At 31.5% G+C, this 22,491-nt stretch overlaps 1 protein-coding gene across 2 annotated transcripts in view; it reads right to left on the bottom strand.

Annotated features, from left to right (window-relative positions):
- Window positions 1–22,491, bottom strand: part of ZNF385D (zinc finger protein 385D) — a 1,020,336-nt gene that overhangs the window by 774,817 nt on the left and 223,028 nt on the right. For both annotated transcript variants that reach the window (XM_052000991.1, XM_052000992.1), the window contains exon 2: window positions 4,917–5,135. In XM_052000991.1, the coding sequence (XP_051856951.1) occupies window positions 4,917–5,135 (219 nt within the window). The remainder of the gene's footprint in view (window positions 1–4,916; window positions 5,136–22,491) is intronic.

Genomic DNA, 22,491 nt, shown 5'->3' with positions numbered 1-22,491 from the left:
ATCAGCAACTTTATGTTAGCCTGATTATTAGCTTGCTGGATATAGTAGCAAGTCCTGTTATGGAAAGTCACTGGTGGTGTAATTTGGGATAAATTACCTAATATCCTTCAGTCCAAGTTTCTTCATCCATAGAATGGGATTAATGACACCTATTTTATAACATTATTGTGAAGATTAAAGTTTACAGACATAAACATAGCATATATACACACATATGCATATGAGTTGTAAAGTGTTTCAGAAACCTTCAGGCACTATATGAATGTTATCTATATTATGGTTGCCTTACCCTAATTTTCTCCTATTAAGGTTATTGCATCCCATGATTTACAATCATATAACATCATGAAGATAATATTGATTTTTTATAAAGATGGACTTTTGAAATATGGAGATGTTTTATGTCATTGAATGTGTTGATTCCTTGCTTTCATTTACTTCTGAGTTCAGATTGTTACCTCTTAGTAAAATGCTTGATCCATGTTCCAATATGCCAACTCTGGTCTTACTTTCCTCATTTTGTAAACCACATTTAATAGGCTCCATAATGAGTCTCCTAGCTGCAGGAATAGTTTCATTTTTTTTATTCCCAACATCTGTCACAGTATCTGGCACATAGTAGGTGCTTAATAAATGGTTACCAATTAAATGATTGATTAGTGATCATTCTGGAAATAATTCAAAATAGCAATCAATTTTCTAGTGAACCAGTGTAGCGGATTTTCAAACATTTTAACAATAAAAATAAGTATAATAATAACAACTAGTGCTTGTATTGTCCTATAAGTTTGGCAAATCACTTTATCTCATTTTTGTCCGTCAACAGTCCTGGGAGGCAAGTGCTATTATTACCTTCATTTTATAGATGAGGAAACTGAGTCAGGTAAAATGTCTTTCTTAGAGTTATACAGATAGGCAATGTCTAAGATATTATTTTAACTCATATCTTCCTGATTCTGTTGCTCTATTGTACCACTTAATAGCCTCATCATCATATAATCATTTTTCAAGCTTCCATGCAAATCTCTAAATTAAATATATATATATGCATGCTAATCATGTGAAATCATAAACTTTGATGTTCAATTCCCTTGTTTGTAAGCCAGGAATAATAATAATTTGTTTTTATTAGTGAGTTGTTTCAATCACGTATGAATCTTTGTGACTGCATTTAAGGTCTTCTTGGCAAAGATACTGGCCTTACAGAGCCATGGAATTGGAAAATTAGAAGAGATTTCATTCTGCCACCTAATTCAATCAATATGTGAAGGGAATCCATTTGAAGTTCTGGCCCTACTTTCACTTGAAGATTTTCACAGAGCAGGAACTTTTTATGAGGAAGTCAACTCCACTTTTGGATAGATCTAATTGTTAAGAAAGTTCCCACCTCCCACTCTCACCCTCTATATTAAACCTAAATTGGCCTCTTTGCAACTTTCCATCACATGTGAAACATGTTAACTTAATCTCTCCTCTTCAAGAAACCACTTCTTGAAGAAAACTAGGATCCTTCTACTCTAATCCAAATTTCTTCTGCATCAGCAAAAAGAATAACTTACATGCTGAAATCACAGAAACTTGCGGCATCTAGGAAAGACACTATTAGGAGATTACAATTTCCAAAATATAAGTGATCTCTCCCTTCTAAAATTTTATTTGACATTTTTATGGATATCTTTTGTTTTTCATCATCTTCACTTCCAAATATAGCCTGGTCATTATCTCAGAAACTTACCTTACAATTAGCAATTAAAGAAAAAAAAAAAAAAACCTCAGCTCTGATAGGATAATCATTATTTCAGGTCCTTAGTAACTCATCTCTGGGTGGAAAAAAAAAGATTCCTCTTAATTTTTAAAAAAAATAACATTCTGGACCTTTCCTTTGCCCTGATAAAATTCAATTGCCTATTTCTGGACATATCGTGTACTCCTATTTGACACTAAGTAACATAAGAATAGGATCTGCATCAGAACAATCTTTGAAATACCCATATTTAGTACAGTGCCTTGGATGCTATAAGCATTTAATGCATGTTTTAAACTTGAATGTATATTTTATGATAACATTATTAGAATTAATTAACAAAATAGTAAAAATAAAATGTCATGCTACATAATATATAAGTAAAAGAACAATAAAAGATTAAAATAAATTAAATTATTAAATATATAATACATGAATATTGCCTAGAAGGAGGATATTTCATTTTAGAACTAACTTTTAAGAGTTGGAATTAGCCATGAAAAGGAGAGATTTAAAGGAAAAATCCACGCATTAAAATGACATAAGTAACTAATGCTAAAATGTGGAAAAATAACATCACAGAACACAATCCTGATTTGTGCTATATTTCTGATGATAGTAAAGACTAAGTGTTTAAAGAAATTGCTCAGTCTAGAGACATGAATAACTACATTCTTCCGTGATTGAACTGGAAATCATTGGCAAGGGAAAAGAGCAACTAACTTAAGCAAATAAATACTACTGTTTGTCCCAATTACACGTACAAAGCACACATGACATATCTAGGTAAATACTCCCTATTAAACCTTAAATGGGGTTGGCCATTAGCATATATTACAATATAATCCTTCAGCTGTGAAGACTCCCTGCAAATTCAAGCCTATATCCCAGTTAGAATTAATAAGAATTATGTATTTACCTGAGGGAAGAATAATTTCCTAATTAACTGGCCCTACTGGTATATTTTCATTTTGACTTTCTAAAGTTTGCTTTGTTTAATAAATGAAATGAAAGTGGGAAAAAAAGCTTATTTTGCAAATTGCTCAGAAGAGCAGAGATCACATTTTATTTGCATTGCTTTATTATATTAGTCCCACTTTAAAGTCTAGTAAAGGCTGCCTTGGGCTATATGCTACTGTAATTAGAAAAACACTTTGCAATCATTCAATATGTTCAAAGTCTCACTGTTGAAGATATTCCTGATGAATCAGTAATAGGAAGTGGTGCTGTTTCTATTATAGTTTTTATATTCTTAGAAAGCATAGGCAGGGGTCCTGAGTATGTCATCCCACTCATCATACACATCTATAATGCTCAGACGTGATCTCTAGAAACAGAACAAAGGATAAATTTTAAGAAAACTTTTATTACTAAACTTTTGCCATTTTAACAGACTAAAACATAATTCTTTTTTCACTAAAGGGAAAGAGAAATTTCTTTCTACTTTCTATCAAAAGAAAAATCTGAAAAAGAGAGAAAAAAAAGCTGAAAGGCAGAAAGCATCTCCTAGGATGAAAAATACTGATGATGAACACAAATACAAATTGAAGGACTTCATTAAGATTTTTAAGATGACATGATGATAGATAAAATCATGCTTTTGAGATCCCAGCTATCATAATAATAACTATGAGATACACGATTCAATGGTCCTTCTATCTGGCTGCTAATATACTGGTATTTCAGACCTCATCTTGGCTTCATGTCCAATTACAAAATATCATTCTCAAATGAAAATTCTAGCCATAGTAATTGCATTATTTATACTCTCACTTGTATAACCCCAACATACAGTAAACTGTGAAACTTACTAAGACTTATTTCATTAATGTTATTTTATATCTATTCAATTCATTATAAACATAATTACAGAAAAATACATCACTCTGGCAACTTAAAACTAAAAACATACAACCTTAAAAAAATCCTAAAATGAAATTAAAATTAGTTGTATGAAAAAAATGAACTTTTTATCCTCCCCAGATCATTATATACTAGAATAACCAAAAAAAAAAAAAAGTAATGGTTGAGTTCATATAACATTATAAATCAGAATAAAAACCAAAGCAATTAAAACAAATCAATAATTGCCCTATCCAAACCAAATACTTAGATGACACCCAGATTAATAACTGGATTTCTCAACTTTAATTTGGAAGCCCAATGTCATTGCCATTTGAAATCTTTCCTAATTGCAATTCCATGATAAAATCTTTCAGGATAGTAAAGAAAAATGGTATTATCTCACTTCCATACCAATCATTTCCAAGGTGTATTTATTTGAAACATTTAGAAAACAAATGACTTCATGAACTCTTAACTTGCAATTTCAGAAAAGCTTTATCTGAATCAAGTAAGGGAAACGTGCAAGTTTAGATGAAGTAATTTTATACTAAATCCAATTAAAATAAATAAATAAAAAGAATACATTTATGTAGCAACATTGCACTGATCTCTGAGCCACAATTGTTTCTTTATATGTATAGAGATTTCTACAAATCTAACCCAGAGCAAATCTATCCTTATTTAGGGCAATTGGGAAGGGAGTACAGTCCAGGTGGGGAGTAGCTCATTGTAGACATCCATATGGTCAAGTCTTTTAAAGAGAAGCAATTTAAAGATCATCTCAGTGATAAGTGCAGCTATTTCTCAACATCTAAAATGACTTTAAGTTCTGTTCACACTCTCTAAATTCAATTCTCCATAAATCTGGTATTCTGGTACAATGCTCTAATTGACCCATCCTAGTTACACACTTGGTAAGATTGCCAATCTACTTTTAGTTTGAGCTACTTAAAAGAAAAAACAGACTATAAAACATCTATTGGATGAAGTATAATAAATGCAAAATGACCAAATGTGTACAAGACCAAAATGGGATAGTTTTTGTTTTCTAATCAGTTTCCTACTTGATCATCAAACAATTTTAATTAGAAAAATACCACCTGAATATGACTTATTTTAATGAGTCTTAATGACACAGTATTTATTAAGGCTTTAGTAAATAAGACAAAAGTTATATTTTCACAGTTAAAGAAAAAAAGCGAAACAAAATATCACCAAACCACCAAAAGCATTCACCAATAGTTGATTCTTGAAATCTCTTAACCACAATGTAAAAGTAATTTACTGCATCATGTAAAACTGAAAATGTGTATTTGGGCAAGCTTACCATTATCAGTTTTAATATTTCCATTGCTGAGTTGTTTTAATCTCTTCTGATGTGATTTGCCATTGTAGTGGATTTGTGCTTGTGCAGCTGAATTCAGCTGAATATTACATACATTGCACAAAGTGAAATTGGTGTGTTTCTTCTCCCTTTCTTGTTTTTCTTCAGTATCATCAGGAACTAGCTCAGTCTCACTTTCCCCATCTGGTACACATGGAAAATCTGGAGAATAGAGAAAATAATTAAGGCTCGAATCAAGAAATTGATGTTTTTTCCCTCTATCACATACCCTCTAGGTCATTTTTTTCTGCTCTTCTTTCACATGTGATGCCTCATCTCATGTCCCAGTGATTCTGTACTGATTCTCTTCCCTTCCTGAAATGTATCCCCTTCTCACCTCAATTTCTTGAAATTCATAATATTCTTCAAGACTTGGGTCAAGAGCATCCTTCAACATGGGAACCTTCTTAGTCCCTCTAATTTGTAGTATATTCTGAAGTAAGATCAGGTTGTATATGCATGTATATGCAAATCATGTTTCAATTGTCATTGTTTTATTTCAGATTATTTCATGACCAAAGTATAAGGATGTGGCAAAGTATATATATGCAAACACAAACATACATAAATAGCACATATATAGAAAGAATATGCATGTATATCTGTATATATGTGTATGTATGTATATATATACTCATGTATATACACATGAAGACATTTATATATGTGTAAAAGATAAGTATAAGCATGTGTGGTATACATATATGTGATAGACAATTCATATAAAACATATATGACAATCAAATACTAACACAAATTCTTATATCTCCTAAATATTTTCAAAACTAAGGTATGTATAGATTGGCATGCAATTAAAAGCTTTTTCCAAACAAATTATTACTGGCTAAAATGGGGGCTAAATAGAAGAAATGCTATGGATACTGATTATTATAAATTTGTATAAATATTCAACTGATATAAATAAATTGCCATGACAAAGAGGCCAAAAGAATCTGAAAATGCTTTAGTCAATAAATTTTAACTTGCAAAGAAAAGCAAAATTTCAACAAAGGACAATACATATTTAGAATACAGACTTTTTGGTAAAATCTTGTGAGGACAGAATAGTGGGAATTTATAAGGAGAATTGCCTCATAAAATGGAGAAGTTTAAAGAAATCTTACCAAGCTACTTAACTAAGCATAGCCATCATTGGGGCAGTTAAAGATGAAATTGGAAGGGAGATCACAAACAGACAAAAGATGGGAAAAAAGCTGTAAAGATGTTGAAAACAAACTTTTTGACATCAAAGAAAACAGAGCCCTTACATATGAATATGACCATTATAGCTCCAAGGATGTGGAAAGAGGGGGCATATATGGCTTTCAAGAGTATAAAGATTTAAAAAAAGCACTGAGATCATACCAGTTGTTTTTTATGGAGGTGCAAATTAGGGATCCCAAAGTAAGCACCCTTCTGTTCTCTTTTGTTTTTATTTTTAAGTTGTCACATAATATACATCAAAAATTTTAGGAGTATTTTCCTAAATATATATGTGAAGAAAAGTCAATCAATCATGAAATTTCTTTTTTTTTTATAAATTTAATTTCCCTAGGTATTTTATCTAATGCAATTAAAATCTAATAATTTAATAATACAATTTAAATATATAAGATGCCTCAATAGATTCAGTGGTAGAACTTTGTTCTGTGATTTCCTGATGATTATTATTGAACAAGGCATAATAAAGAAAGAATTATTCTCATCAAATCCATCTGCTATTGACCACTGAGGATGGCCAAAGCAGAATGCAAATAAAAGGGGGATTCCCTTTTGATGATGAAGTCCTCCAGATGTTCCTGTTTGCAGAAGACATATGTAGTTCAGAATTGTGCCTAGAATTGTTCTGTATGTGGTGAATTCTGCAAATAACAGTAGGAAAAACAACCAACCAAGCAATAACAACACAGAACATCAACAAGGGACTGAAGATGGAATGGTGGGGTAGAGGAGAGAAGGAGATGATCTCATTAATGGTCCTCATCTAGGAGCTGTGTTTTTGTTTTTTTGGATCGGGCTCTGTTGCTTCTCCATTGTCAAAAGATTTCATGATTTCTCAATATTTTATGCTTTGGAACAAAGCTTCATCTGCCCCATCCTATCAGCATATAGAACTTGGAAAGATAAGTATGCTACGTCAAAAGAATGCTGATTTTCTAATTGAAAGACCAAAGTCCAAATGCTATCTCTAACAAATATATTTTATTCTAAATAAGCATGTGTGTGTGTGTGTGTGTGTGTGTGTGCGCGCGTGTGTGTGTGCGTGCGCGGGTATGTGTGTATGTGTGTGTACTGTATAACAAAAGAATAAGAAGTCTCTTCTGGCTATAAAGCTATAATCCTATGTAAGGTATTCAAAAAAATTTTTGGATAAGGAGAGAAATGAGACAATTTACTTGAGGCTTTACTTCTAAGGTTTCCTTCCTTGTATTGTGTTTCTCTCGTGTTATCTACCTAATTAGTATATACATTCCTTGAAATCAATGACTACTTTTTAATGTTTATGCATTTCTTGGGATCTTAAAATCTTGATATTATGTATATTACAATACATTTCTTGCCTCTAATCTATCTGCACTTCACTCTATCTTTCCAAAATATTTCAAAATGATAAAGAACAGATCTAATCATGTCACTATCATACTCATCAATTCCAGTGCATCCCTATTACCTCCAAGATCAAATATAAAACCCTGTTACAACTTATCTCCATTTTCTTTTACAAATGTTTATATACTTGATTACCTTGTAAGAACACAAGAACTCAATGACACTGATCTTCCTGCTATTTTTTACTATCATATCCCATGGGCTTTTCACTGGATGTCTTTCTCCTTGCTTAGAATGTTGTCTTTCCATTCTCCTTCTTTCTGACTTCCCTATATTTTTTGAAGATTCAATTCAAATCTCAAGTTTTTTTTTGTTGTTTTTTTTTTCTCATGAGATCTTTCCATCCTAACCTTCTTCCTCTTACTGCTAGAGTTTTCCTTCTGAGATAACCTTCCTTGTGTATATAATTGAATGCTGTCTTCCCAATAAGGTAGGAGAAAGGATCGTGTTTATGTTTTTCTTTATATGCTCTGAGTATAGCATGGTTCCTAGCACCTGATAAGTACTGAAATAGTGAGTAACTCAGAAAAATAATGATTAATAACCAATGATTTGGGGGGATATGGAGTTCCCCTTTTTCTAGAGTCCTTGTTTAAAAGTTCAGTCTCTAGAAAGACAATACTGATAATGAGTTTGGATTAAATATCCTCCATCCTGGTCATACTCCATCCAACCTTAGAAGAAATTGTAATGAGAGGAAATCCATCTTCTTTTATTCAGGTTTGAATAGGAATAAGTTTTTAAATTAGATTATCTAAAGTTGAGGGTGGTCTGGATATAGAGTGACATGATGTCACTCTCTTAGCCCTTCATTACAGTGAACCCATTTCATATTGTAATATTCATTCACTCATTAATGATTAACCAATCAGAGTTGATGACTACCCACTACAATTCCTATTTTTCCAAGGGCATATAAAAGTGAGCCCACTGCCATGAGGGTCTTTGGTATTCAAGAATTCCACTGATGTATTTTATTAAAATGCTAGCAATTTTAATAAAGTGATAAATTACACAGTAACTGTCTCTCAAACTTTTGAAACATGTCATTGACTGACATTGCCTTTTGGAGAAATTTTATAGTGTTCTCAATGGTCCCATATTTATCACTGAAAATCCATTTTGTTTAATCAAATATACGTTATTTTTGTATGGATTAGGGCATAGGAATCCACAGTCTATGGAAACTTGAAGCTGTGGATTGCCCAAAGGATGTCCTTGGAAAGACATCTCTTGGGCAAAACAGGCAGTAATAAATCAGCCACAAATAGCTGCTCAGGAACAATGTAAAAAGTTTTCAATATGATTCATGGGCAAAGAAAACAATAAAATGGCAAAATACTAAGAGAAAGGGATAATTGCTGGACAGCCTACATGCTCCACTAAAATCCATGAAATTTCCAGAGATGAAGGGGAAGATTCTGGATGTATTATATTGAACTCTTATGTAAGCTTATGATAACACAAAGAAGAGCACAGGCTTGAAAGGCATGAATGACCTACTTGGAAAGCATAAACATCCATGTCAATGAGAACACAGATACAAAGTATTAAAGTACTATTTACGTGGAATATAATTAATGAAAATGGAATATAGAAATTTACTCATTCTCATAATATTAGAAAAAGATTGAGCTTTATTGAATTATTAAAATGAAATAAATTTCATTTTAATGACTTCTAAGAAGCAAGCGCAAGAACACATCATTTCTTACTTGAAAAATGAGAAAATCACAACTTGCCCCAAAGACTTGTATAACATATAACACATACTAGAGGAAAAAATGCTTGCATTGAACCCATTCCCCACTAGAGTGCAGTATGAATTTAAAATTCAAACTCTTGCACTTGATAGTTTCCTTAATATTTCAAATCTAAGTAAAATATTTTTGCAAACTCATAAGTAGCCATATAGGTGCATATACATAATTTGTGTGTGTGTATTCCCACTCAATCACTAATATATAAGCTTAAAATTCATGAACTTACAGACATGAAAAAGCATAAAAAATTAGGGAAATAAACAGAATCAGCTTAAAACCTAGCGTTCTGTGTTATTATGATGTATTGATTAGTAGCGGTAGTATTGTATTACTTTAATATTAATATGAAAATAAGACACAGAACATTTTAATTAGCTAATTAATTCATAGGAATAAAAAGTTATAGCAATAGAATATGTTTAGATTATACAAACGCTATAAATCAAGAATGTTAATTTTTTCAATGATAAAATTTATTTTAACACATTGTGATAACAGGCACTAAATATGTTCTCATTCAAAATCATCCTACTAGTACATGCTATACTTTTTCAGGAATGACATTGAAAAATTTAACCATATAGTGATAGAAGATGGGGGGGGGGGCAGCCTTACTGGATAGAAGAAAAATCCCTCACCTAAGGGTCAGGAGGTGTGAAGATAATTTCCTGCTGTGCCATGGAGTGGTAATCTTGCTAAAGTAACTTCTCCAAATTTATTTCCTCGTCAGTGAAATGATCATAAGAAAAATAGAGACATTAACTCAGATGGCTTTTTGGGAAACCAATGAATTAGTTTGTCTTTGTTGTTACTGTATCCATCCATCCACTACAAAGATAAAATATTTATAAAACTTTTAGACATATGTGTATCTATAAAATTATCTTGTACACATACACATATATACTTATTACAGCTCATGCAAGTATATATGTGTTTTCCGTATATCTGAGCATATATGACTTATTTTACATACATACACACATATACACACATTATATAGGTATATATGTACAATATACATGTGTGTGCACATGGATATGCTTATATGTGTAACTTATAAGTATATGTAAAAAGTATATCCATGTGTACGTATACATATAACATATGCATATGTAATAAGTGTATCCATGTGTATATAGAATACTTATTCTATATACTTATATATATATTTCCTTACATATTTACAGATACATGTATTGTCAAGTGTATATGTGTATATATACACACATATTCATTTGACTATATATATGTATATGTATATATATATATATTACACATATACACTTATTTTATAATTTCACATAGAATGAAAGCTTTTAATCCAAGGACTGTTTCATTTATGATTTTACATCCCTACTATTTAGCATAATGCCTTACATATAGTAGGTGCTTAATAAATGCTCCATAAAACACATCATACATCTTACAATTATTCATATCATTTCATTTCTATCAGGGGAGAAGACATATTTTTGCAGCTGAAAAAATATGGGATCCAAAGAACAGATTTTAAATTTGAATTCTTTTACTTACTACCTATGTGCCCTACCAAGTTACTCTTTTTTTTCCCCTAGTGTCAGTTTTCTAATCTGTAAAACACTGGAGAATTCAACTAAATAAGCTCTAATATTTGTTCCAGTTTTACATTCATGGTCTCGTGCACTTAAGTATGTGTGGAATAATGAATTTTTATTTTTATCTTTTTTAAACTTTTTATTGTATTTTTATCTTTATATTCCTAGCAAATATATTATTTATATTTCTTATCTTTATAATCCTTGCACCTATGATTATCCCTGCTAGAATATCAATATTATTGAAAATAATATATACCAATATATGCATGCATATATGTGTGTGTGTATGTGTGTGCACATATTAATAACAAATCTCAAATATTGCTGAATCTCAAATACAGGTGTGCCCACTTTGTATTCAATTTTGCCCCCCTAGGATTATAGTATCACAGGTATAGAGGTGTAAGTTTTAGTAGCCATGTCACCCAACTGCTTCATTTTGTGGATAAGGAACAAAAGTCCAGACACATCAAGCCCTAGTTTATCTAGCTAGAATTATTGCCAGTCTGAAAGTAGGTCTTTCTAAGCTCAAGTTCTGGTTCTATTCACTAAACCACAAGGGACCTTGAAAGCGTAGGACTTTTTAGAATACTGCCGTGAATCCAGTGCAATTCCAAGAGACTAAAGTATACACTTATAAAAGATAAATGCTGTTCTACTTGCAGAAACTTTATGCTTTCATCATCTCAGACACATAAGAGGAAGACTTAACGTATTTAAGATGCCTTTTCTCCCCCCTGTCAAACCACATCTTCTGCCCAGGATTTCAAAGTCTAAAGAAAGCATCTTTTTTTTTTTTTTCTTGAATACCTAAATTCAATGGGAAAAATTGTTTCTGGATTCTAACTTGCCATTCTCAATTCTGAACCCTTTCTGGATGGGGCTAACTGTCCCAATGAAAGACACAGAAAACTAAAAGTTATTTTTTTGGAGTTTCCTGTCAAGATTCTCTTTGAGAATTTTACATAACTTTTTTTTTCCTAAATGGCACATCAAACAGCTTTGTGCTTTGGATAACAAAAAAATTCTGCAGGATTTGAAGCTATTAATAATAGGGAAATCTGAGGTGAAACTCATGAGTGTTTTGCATTTAAAAGATATCTCCCAAAATGAATGTGAAAACTATTGCTATATTAAAGCTTTGCTGTTGGCAAGTTGTTTCAGTCATGTCCATCTCTTCATGACCCAATTTGGAGTTCTCTTGGCAAACCTTCTGGAGTGATTTGCCATTTTTCTCCAGCTAATTTTACAGATGAGAAAACTGAGGCAAATAAGGATTAAACGGAGCCAAGCTACCAAGATATTATAGTATAGCCATTAGGAGATTGTGATGAATTTATCAGTCTCTTGAAATTCTTTTGCCAGTACAAATTGTAAAAAATGATAACAGACATTATAGATAATATTTCTTTATAACAGCTCAAAGTATAAAAAATAATAAAGTTAATACCTATTACATCTTTAGTCTTCTCTAAACAATTAGAATTTATCATTTTTTACAATTTGTACTGGCAAAAGAATTTTGACAGAAGCTGATAATTTTTACCTAAATCCTATACTTGCAATTCTGTTTGCTTCTACAAGATGAAAAATGATATTTGGGCTTATGACTATGTATGGCCTTTGTCTTGGTATGGAAAAAAATAGCATGTATTCTAGTCATTGATGTTCCATTTTCCTTTTTAACTAAATTTTTTAAACTGAATTTTAACTAATTCTTTTAAATTTTTAACTAAAATAAAATTTTAAACTTTTTATTTTTAACTAAAATAATCAATATATTTAGCTAATTTTTTTACTAAAATAACTAATTTTTACTAAATTTTAACTAAGATGACTAATATAAATATTTAGCAACTATTAAACTTGCCACTATATCACATCTAATTTTGATCTAAAATATATAAGAAATATAATAAATTTGAAGTAGTTTACTCCAATAGAGCTCTATCATCTCATAGATGTTGACATTTTTTTCTTCAGTTGATGTAGATTACAACCCCACCCATTCATGTTTATCTACCTAATGTGACTCTCATAAATTCCCTAAAAAAGGTGACTATTTCAAATGCTGAGACACTTTCTTTTGATATTGTAAGGATGCCTGTGGAATACATGGGTAGTGCAATAGTTATCCTTCCCTTGACACATTATAAGTCCATATTTTTTTTATAATACATTTCATTGATGTTATCTTTCATAATATTGTTGAGTCATTTAATGATCTCACTGTGGTTTTCCTTGGCAAAGATATTGAAGTAATTTGCCATTTCCTTCTTCATTTCATTTTACAGATGAGGAAACTGAGGCAAACAGACTTAAGTCACTTACCTAGAGTCACTACTAAGCGTCTGATGCTAGATTTGACCTTAGGAAGACAAGGTTTCCTGATTCCAAGCTCAGTGCTCTTATTCACTGCACTATTTAGTTATTCATTATGCTTCTTAATACTTCTTCCTAATTTGTTGTTTATAAGCTTTTGCAACCTGTTCCCATATGCCACTTCATCTGAGTGATCATCAACTTGAATCTTTCAGATACTGAAGTATTTCATGAAACAGAGCCATAAATCAATTAAAGGACATTGATATTAAGAAGATGAACACTGATTTTGGGTAAAAGTTTTAGGCTCAATGACCACATTAATAGAATAACAAATAGAGAAACTAAACATCCTGATTTCACAGAAAGAAATGAAACAAGCCTTTGAACTCTAGAAAAAAGACAAGATAAATATAACCCTATATCATTCACAGAATAAAAGAAATAAATTTGTCCTTATTTGAAGATGATATGATAGTTTGGGTAGCTACATGGTTCAGTGGTAGAGCAGTGACTTTGGAGAAAGAAAACCTTGAGTTCAAATATAACTTTATATTTTATTAGTGCTGTGACACTAGGAAAATCACTCAAACACAACTTGCATAAAATTAGAGAAGGAAATGTCAACCACTCCAGTCTCTTTCTCAAGAAAACCCTGTGAAAAATTGGTCCATGGAGTCACAAAGAGTTGGACATGACAGAATGGTAACAATAGCAACAAATGATGGATTACTTAGAAGCAAATTAAATGTAATTAAAATTGGAATTAAACAAGGTGGAAAAAATCTTTGTGACATATTTTCCTAATAAAATTCTAATACCAAAGATATGTAAGAAATTGATATAACTTATAAGAAAAAAATGTCATTTTCAAAGAACTAGAGTACATTATTGAATGCAAAATGCATAATTTTGATTGTATTAAGTTTAAAAGTTTTCAAACAAACAAAACCAATGCAGACAAGATTAGAAGGAAAGCAATAAACTGAGAAAAATGTTTACATTCAAAGGTCTCATTTCTAAAATGTCTAGAGAATTGATTCAAATTTATAAGAATTCAAGTCATTCTCCAATTGATAAATGATCAAAAGATATGAATAGAAAATTTTCAGATGAAAAAATTAAAACCACTTCTAGTCATATGAAAAGGTGCTCTAAATCACTGTTGATCAGAGAAATGCAAATTAAGACAACTCTGATGTATTATTACACACCTCTCAGATTGGATAAGATGACAGGAAAAGATAACAACAAATATTGGAAGTCATGTGGGGAAACTGGGACAAAAATACATTGTTGATGGAGTTGTGAACTGATTCAACCATCCTAGAGAGTAATTTGGAACTATGTCCAAAGAGCTATCAAATTTTTCATACTCTTTGATCTGGTAATATCTCTATGGGGCCTGTATGCCAAAGAGATCATAAAGAAGGGAAAGGGATCCCATGTTTGTGGCAGCCCTTTTTATAGTGGCAAGAAACTGGAAACTGAGTGGATGCCCATCAATTGGAGATTGGCTGACTAAGTAATGGTATGTGAATGTTATGGACTATTATTGTTCTATAAGAAGCAATCAGCAGGATGATTTCAAAGAGACCAGGAGAGACTTACATGAACTGATGCAAAGTGAAATGAAAAAAAGCAGGAGATCATAATACATGGCAACAGCAAAATTAAGCACGATCAATTCTGATGGATGTAGCTCTTTTCAACAGAGATGATTCAGGCCACTTTCAATGGTCTTGTGATGAAGAGAGCCATCTACACCCACAAAGAGGACTGTGGGAACTGAATATGGACCACAACATAATATTTTCACTTTTTATGCTTGCATTTTGTTTTCTTTCTCATTATTTTTTTTTCCTTTTTGATATGATTTTTCTTGTGCAGCATGATATTTGTGGAAATAGGTATAGAAGAATTACATATGTTTAACATATATTGAATTATTTGCCTTCTAGGGGAGAGGGTGGAGGGAAAAAAGGGAAAAAAATTGGAATGCAAGGTTTTGCAGTGTTGAATGTTGAAATTTATTTCTGCATATGTTTTGAAAATAAAAAGTTTTAATAATAAAAAAGAAAAAATGCCACTCTAAAATACAGAACTGATCAAAGGATTTGAAAAGGAAGTTGTTAAATAAATAATTGCAAACCCTCAATAACCACATGAAACAGTGCTTCAAGTTACTATTAATAAGAGAATTAGGGAGCAAAATGACCCATTAGATTGGCAGAGAGGATAAAAGAAGAAAAAAGAAAAATGTTTGAGGGATTATATGATGACTTTCACTGAGTAAATGCCCTTTTGGTAGAGCTGAGAATTGGTTCCAATATTATAGAATACAATTGAAAGGTACAGTCCCTAATTGTTAAACTGTATATAGATTCTGACCCAGTAATACTACTACCACAATCATGACTACTACTATTATGATTGCCATTACTATGATCATGACCACTGCTACTACTCTTGAGTATTAGATGCCAAGTTCATAAATTAAAGACAGAGGGAAATTACCTCTGTGTACAAGAATATCTCTAACAGTACTTTTTGATGGTAAAGAATTGCCTATTTAATTGCCTAATTAAGACTGAATAAATTTTAGTATATGGATGCAATGGAATTTGTTGTACCATAAGGAATAGAGTGACAGACTCAAAAAATTAGAAATGTTTGAATGAATTAATGCAGAGAAAAGTAATTAAAAGCAAGAAAAGAAGGTATAAGAGAGCTACATTAATGTGAGGATAAACAACTCTGAAAGGCAGTCAAACAATTATAATTTCAAAAGACCAGTGATGAGTTCTGTATTTCTTGGTTGAGGGGTGAGTAGCTAGAGATACAAAATAAGGAAAATATTATCAAATATGGACAATACATTAATACATTTACTTCATAATAAATTGAGGAAATCTTTTACTTGAGGATAAAAGAAAAGTTAGTCAATAATGATAAATATGGAAAAAGATAATAAATCAGGTCTTTTAAAGATGTTTTTAATGGCCTAATACTTTTTTTCAAAAAGCTTGTTTCCCCCAAACGTTATTTTATTTTAATAAAGATGGAAACTCTAATATGCATACAAAGGTATTTTATTTATTATAAATTATTCTAAAGTGTATTTAATTTGGTGCATTGATGTATAATATTAAACTTGTTATAAATAATTTAAAATTTTAAAATAAGTTATGCTAACATAAATTCCATTAAACTAATTACAAAATATACAAAACAATGGAGTTAAATCACCAAAAGGAGCATATGAATGCATATATACATACATGTATTCACATACATATACAGAGTAAACATAATTATAATATACTCTTGATAGAAAATAAGGAGACAATAATGATAAGTTGTTATTATAACCACTTTGATTCTTCCCCTTAATTGACACAATGCCAATAGACTTATTGTAGTTTTCTTCTCTGGACATTTTACAAATTATATACCATATTTATATGTGGTAGAATTTAATTCAATACAATGTGATAAAATATATCACATGATATAAACTGATGTAACATCAAGTAGAATGATATCCTATAAAGTTCCTGAGTTCAAGTCTAGTCTTAAAACACTTACTAGCACTAAGATCTTGGGCAAGTCATTTAATCCGCTTTGCCTCAATTTCTCATCTGTAAAATGATTTAAAGAAAAAAGGTCAAATCTTTCACTCCAGTATATCTACCAAAAAAAGACACAAATGAGGCTATGAAAAATCAGGCATAACTGAAATGAATGAACATATATACGTGCATATACATTTTTTTAAAAATTTAATTATATTTTAACACAATTTTATTCATTTTGTCCCAATCTATTGCCACATAACTTATAGGTAGAGAAATATCTAGAGGTAAGATCATTGTTATTAATCTATTATTAATAGTATTATTAATTATTATTTATAACTTTCAAACCAATTGGATTAGTGAGTTTAAAAAAAAAAACACATTTTATTGATTTAAAGACAAAAGAGAAAGAATGTGATCATTTCCAGATAAGAAATGGTCCCTCTTCAGTCTATTCTTTGTGTTTAAATAATATTTCCATTTATTACCTAAAGATCAACTAGAGATTAGATTCATCCTATTCAGGAGTAACAGTAACTCTGGAATTGGGAAGTGTAATGGGCTGAAGCTCGAGTTGATCCACTGAGGTCCCAAGCACATGAGGCTAACTAGCAATTGGACAATATTCTATTAATATATGCTTGGAGAAAGAATGGCCCCGCCCACTCTTTGTGCAAGTTTTGATGTGTTATATAGGAAATGACGTAGAGATGATTTGGGTGGGTGGAGAGAGAGAGGCAGAGAGACTGCTGGCCGGGTTCATGTTGTGGCTGCACACATTCCTATCGCCATCCCCTTCACCTCCACAAAGAATAAAGGATTTTCCCTTAACCTGAATTCCTGACTCTGGCTGATTTTAAAATATGTGGTAATTACAGGGAAGGAATTAAAAATTTCTTTAAATGGGACCAGTACTACAATTTATAATGGAAGACCATAAGATTTTCTCCACAAAAGATGTCACAAGCTTTCTACAACTGACAAGATACAAATATCTTAAGAGAATTTCAGAGGTTCAGAGAAGTTAAAGAGCCTTGTCCATAGTTACACACCAATATGTGTGTGTATGTGTATGTGTATTATATATATATATATATATATATATATATATATATATATATATATATATATATGTGTGTGTGTGTGTGTGTGTGTGTGTGTGTGTGTGTATTTCCCTGGTGGGACCAGAATTCAGGTTATTCTGTCTAGAAAATGACCACTTTAGCAACCTGAACACAGTTTTTCACAGTGGAAAATATCCTTGGAAAACAAAAAGTCAATGGCAACTGTATCAATAAAGAGAGTTTCATTTCACCTTTTCACCAAGTTTGAATTCAAATCCTACATTGGCACCCTTTCCCAAAAAGTCCCACTCAAAATTATGCAAATAGTTTTTCATGAAAAAAGTTTAATTTGGCACATTCTATTAGGGTTGGAATAGGGGAGTAGCATTGTTAGGGACACATGAAATTCTCATTCCCAGGGGACTGAGGTTTAAGATGCCAGCTTGTTCTATTAGAGTGTTAACACATCAACTGAGAATTAAACTGTTGAAATAGCACAGTAGATAAGAATTTGGCTTCATTCTCCTAGGTTTTTGATGATGATAGCATCAATGATGCTTATCAGTAAAACAAACTTTCATTGAGGCATTAGCTTTTTGCAATAGAGCACACTTATCTTTTGTGCAAAAGTAAAGCGAGTAAGTTAGGAAACTTTGTCCGGAACAAAAGCAAAGCTAAAGACTCTCCTCACTTCTTATACTTTTCTAATTAAGGATGCTATCAAGAAACACTTTTTCAAACTCCAAAGTTCCAGATCATTGTGATTCTTAGAATTGGCACAGCTTTTGGCAATTTTACTTCAGTAGGAAGTCAAGTCTGTTTTTGTATTCTGAGAGCAGAGTGATCTGATTGGGACTCAGAGAATCTGGGTTCCTTTGGCAGCTCTACCACTTGAGACTGGTAGGTTGATGCAGTTACTACAGTGTGGGATATTGAGTTAAGAAAGATTTGAGTTCAAATTTAGACCCAGACACTTATGGACTATGTGATGGTGAGCAAATTATTTAATCTAGCTCAACCTCAGTTTCCCCGTCTATAAGGTAAAAATAACAACCGCACCTACCTGAAAGCATATTGTAAGGATTAAAGGTTATAATCTATGTAAAGTGATTTATAAACTTAAAGTGATATAAAACGATGGCTGTTATTTTTACTAGTCTTTATTTCCTTTGTAAGCTTGGTGAGATCAGTTATTATCTCTGGGCTTCAGTTTCCACATCTATAAAATAAAGATGCTGGAATGGATGTCATAAAAACCTATTTCTGGATGGAAATCTGCCTCAAAGAGCTGATGTTTTAGCAGGAAAGCAAGATAAATACATAGCCTAGTGCATGGTGAGGATATTAAAAAACATCCAAAGTGCCTGAGAGCTCTAAGGCAAAAACTCATTTGCAGTCAATAGAATCAGAAAAGTCCTCATAGAGTGAGAGGATATTAATGTTAGCCTTTAAAAGAGAGTTAGGAAATCAATAGATAACATGGTGTGTGAAGAGGAAGGCATATTAGACATAGAGACTACCTTAAACCAAGGCACACAAACAGGAGAGTACAGGGGTATACTTAAGATCAGAAAGATATCCAATTTCACTGGGGAATAGAATGTGTGGATAGAGTTACATTGGGTAAGGCATGAAAAGTAGCTTGTACTGAGCTGCAAAGATCTTGAATGATAGACCTAGACTTTGAATTTCATTTGGTAGGCGCTGAATATTTTTGAGCAAAGAAATAACATAAACAGAGCCAGACATAAGCAATATTGTTCTGGGAATGGAATGAAGATTGGATTAAAGGGTAAAGAAAATGGAAGTTGAGAACTCTGAAAAGAATTTATTGAAAATAGTTCAGGCACTGGCACTTTGGTAATAGAAATGATAATAAGAAAACTGGAAAGGAGAGACAGTATAGAATCAAAAATCTGTATCCCAAAGAGATCTTAAAGAGGGTAAAGGACCTTCATGTACATAAGTATTCATAGCAGCCATTTTCATAATGGCAAAATATTGGAAATTGAAGGGATGTCCATTAGTTGAGGAATGGCTAAACAAGTTGTGGTATATGAATGTAATGGAATACCATTGTGCTATAAGAAATTACAAGCAGGACAATTTCAGGAAAACCTGGGAAGATTATATGAAGTGATAAAAAGTAAAATGAGCAGAACCAGGAAAACATTGTAAACAGTAACAGTACCATTGTGAGAGGATCAACTATGAATGACATAATTTTTTTTTATACAATGATCCACGACAATTACAAAGGATTCATGATGAAAAGAACTATCCACATCCAGATAAAGAACTGATGGATTGTGAATGCAGATTGAAGCATACTTTTTTTTCACTTACTTTATTTTCTTCATTTTTTTTTCTTTTTGTTCTCTTTCTTCTTTCACAACTGTGAATATGTTTTACATGATTGCATATATATAACCTATATTAAATGGTTTATCATTTTAGGAAGAAGGAAGTGGAAGGAAGCTTAGAGGAAGAAAAATTTGGAACTCAAAATCTTGTAAAAATGAATGCTAGAAACTGTCTTTACATATAAGTGGGAAAAATAAAATATTATTAAAATATTTAGTAATTATTTTTCCATGAGACCTGAGGGAAAGGAAAGGTAGAAAAATAACCCCAAACTATTAAATGTGAAAAAGTGAATGAATGATAGTTCCACAAACATAAATAGTAATATTAGAAGCTAGAGAATATTTAATTGAAAATATAATTAGTTGGATTTTAAAGATATAAATTTTGAAGAATCCTTGGGGCATCCAATTGAAGATTTCATGAGCTGTAGCTAGAGATACCATCACAAAACTCAAGTAGTAGAGAAAGAGCTGGTGAATTTGGAAGTCAAATGTATAAAAAGGACAATTGAAGCCATGAGATTAAAAAGAGAATTAAAAAAAGATATTTGACATAACAAATAGAATATATAATAAGAATTTCCATATACATAGAAAAGGGGAATTGTACATGAGACTGCAGGTTCCTGTTTTTTACTGCTTGATTTTCTTAAGAATCAAAGAAATAATCTGAGAAAGCCTAAGACTAAGCCCTCTGTCAGATTATGAGTTTAGAAGTGAAAAACATGAAGAGGCAGTGAAAAAGATATGAGAAGGCTAAGATAAGTGGTGAGAAAAGGGCAATGTGATATTCCTGAAGTAAATAACAGAAATCTATGAATGACACTACATGTCTCCCTAAAACCCAAAAGATCCTTTTTAACATCAGCATTCTGTGAATGATTTTATATGACTGTGTCATATGGTACTACAGTGTCTGAGGAACTACAGTTCTGGATCATCCGAAAGACAATAGAGAAGTAAATATTTCATAAAAGGAGTTTTGTACTTACAAACAAAGAATTATTTTTAAAAAGTGGGGTAAAGTTTATCAGATGCCTAGGAAAAAAGAAAAAAAAAGCCAAGCATTGTAGCAAGAGTACAATCATTGATGTACAAGCTACATGTTCTATGGCATTCATCCGATGTCCACAGAATAAAAGGTCTAAAGTACATTTGATAGACCATTTAGCAAATTTGTGAAAGGATAGGAACAAAAATTGCACAGAATGGATAAAAATAGATATACTATAGTCTGACTTGTTGGAGCCCATTAAAGGGCTGCATTTACATAATTGGAACACCAAAACAAAGAGGAGCAAAATATGTTAGGGGCAAGTATATTAATATTGAAGAGGACAAAGTGACATGTCTAAAAGTAAGTAAAAAATCTTCAAAAGGAGCATGGAAAACTTCTGGCATCTTTGACTTTTGATTCGGATAGAGTGTGGCTTCAATAAGCCAATGAGGACAGCCCCTTTTATTGAGACTACCTTTATACATACAACTTAGAGTCACATATGTCTTTAGGCTGTTATTACAGATCAGAGAGTCTCATGAATATTCATTGGCTGGGCAGGTGAAATATTAAAGGGGTTCTGCTGCCTGATTTCAAACAGCAGTCATTATTTGAGCTGAAATAAAGAAATAGCTTTGTTCCTCTTGTCTTTTTATATAAAATCGACAAATTTTATGTTGATGAATTAAAATCGATATTTCAAAATAAAATTATCCCTGTTTTTAATGTCTTGTCACATACATATATCATTAAAATTAAAAACAAAATTATGACAATACATTTGACAGACTGCCAGCTAATATTACCCAAATTTTCCATTGAAGGGACAAGGAACCCTGGGTATTGTGTTGTATCCATGATTGTTTCTACAATGCACTATTATCAAATTATTTCTAAATCATACCTTGCCCAAATTATTGATATGCAATTTCTTTTTGTGATATGTTTATAGATAGCTTTATTTCTTCTGTAGAAAATCATCTGTTCATATTTTTGACCATTTATAAATTGAGAAATAAGCACAGTTCATTTTTCATAGTCAGTGTCTATATAAGATGTTTTTTGTTGTTGTTATTGGGTTTTTTTTTGTTTGTTTCTAATACACATTGCTTCATGAATCATCTTGGGACAGAAAAATCAGAGCAAAAGGGAAAAACTATGGGAGAGACAGCAAATAGAAAAAAAATAAGTTAAACTAGAATGTATTGGTATAATAGAAATTAATTTTCTTCTTTTGG

This window comes from Antechinus flavipes, chromosome 5 (genome assembly GCF_016432865.1).
Source record: "Antechinus flavipes isolate AdamAnt ecotype Samford, QLD, Australia chromosome 5, AdamAnt_v2, whole genome shotgun sequence".
NCBI lineage: Eukaryota > Metazoa > Chordata > Mammalia > Dasyuromorphia > Dasyuridae > Antechinus > Antechinus flavipes.
Note: the sequence above shows the minus strand (reverse complement) of the source record. Positions and strands in the feature narration are given on the sequence as shown.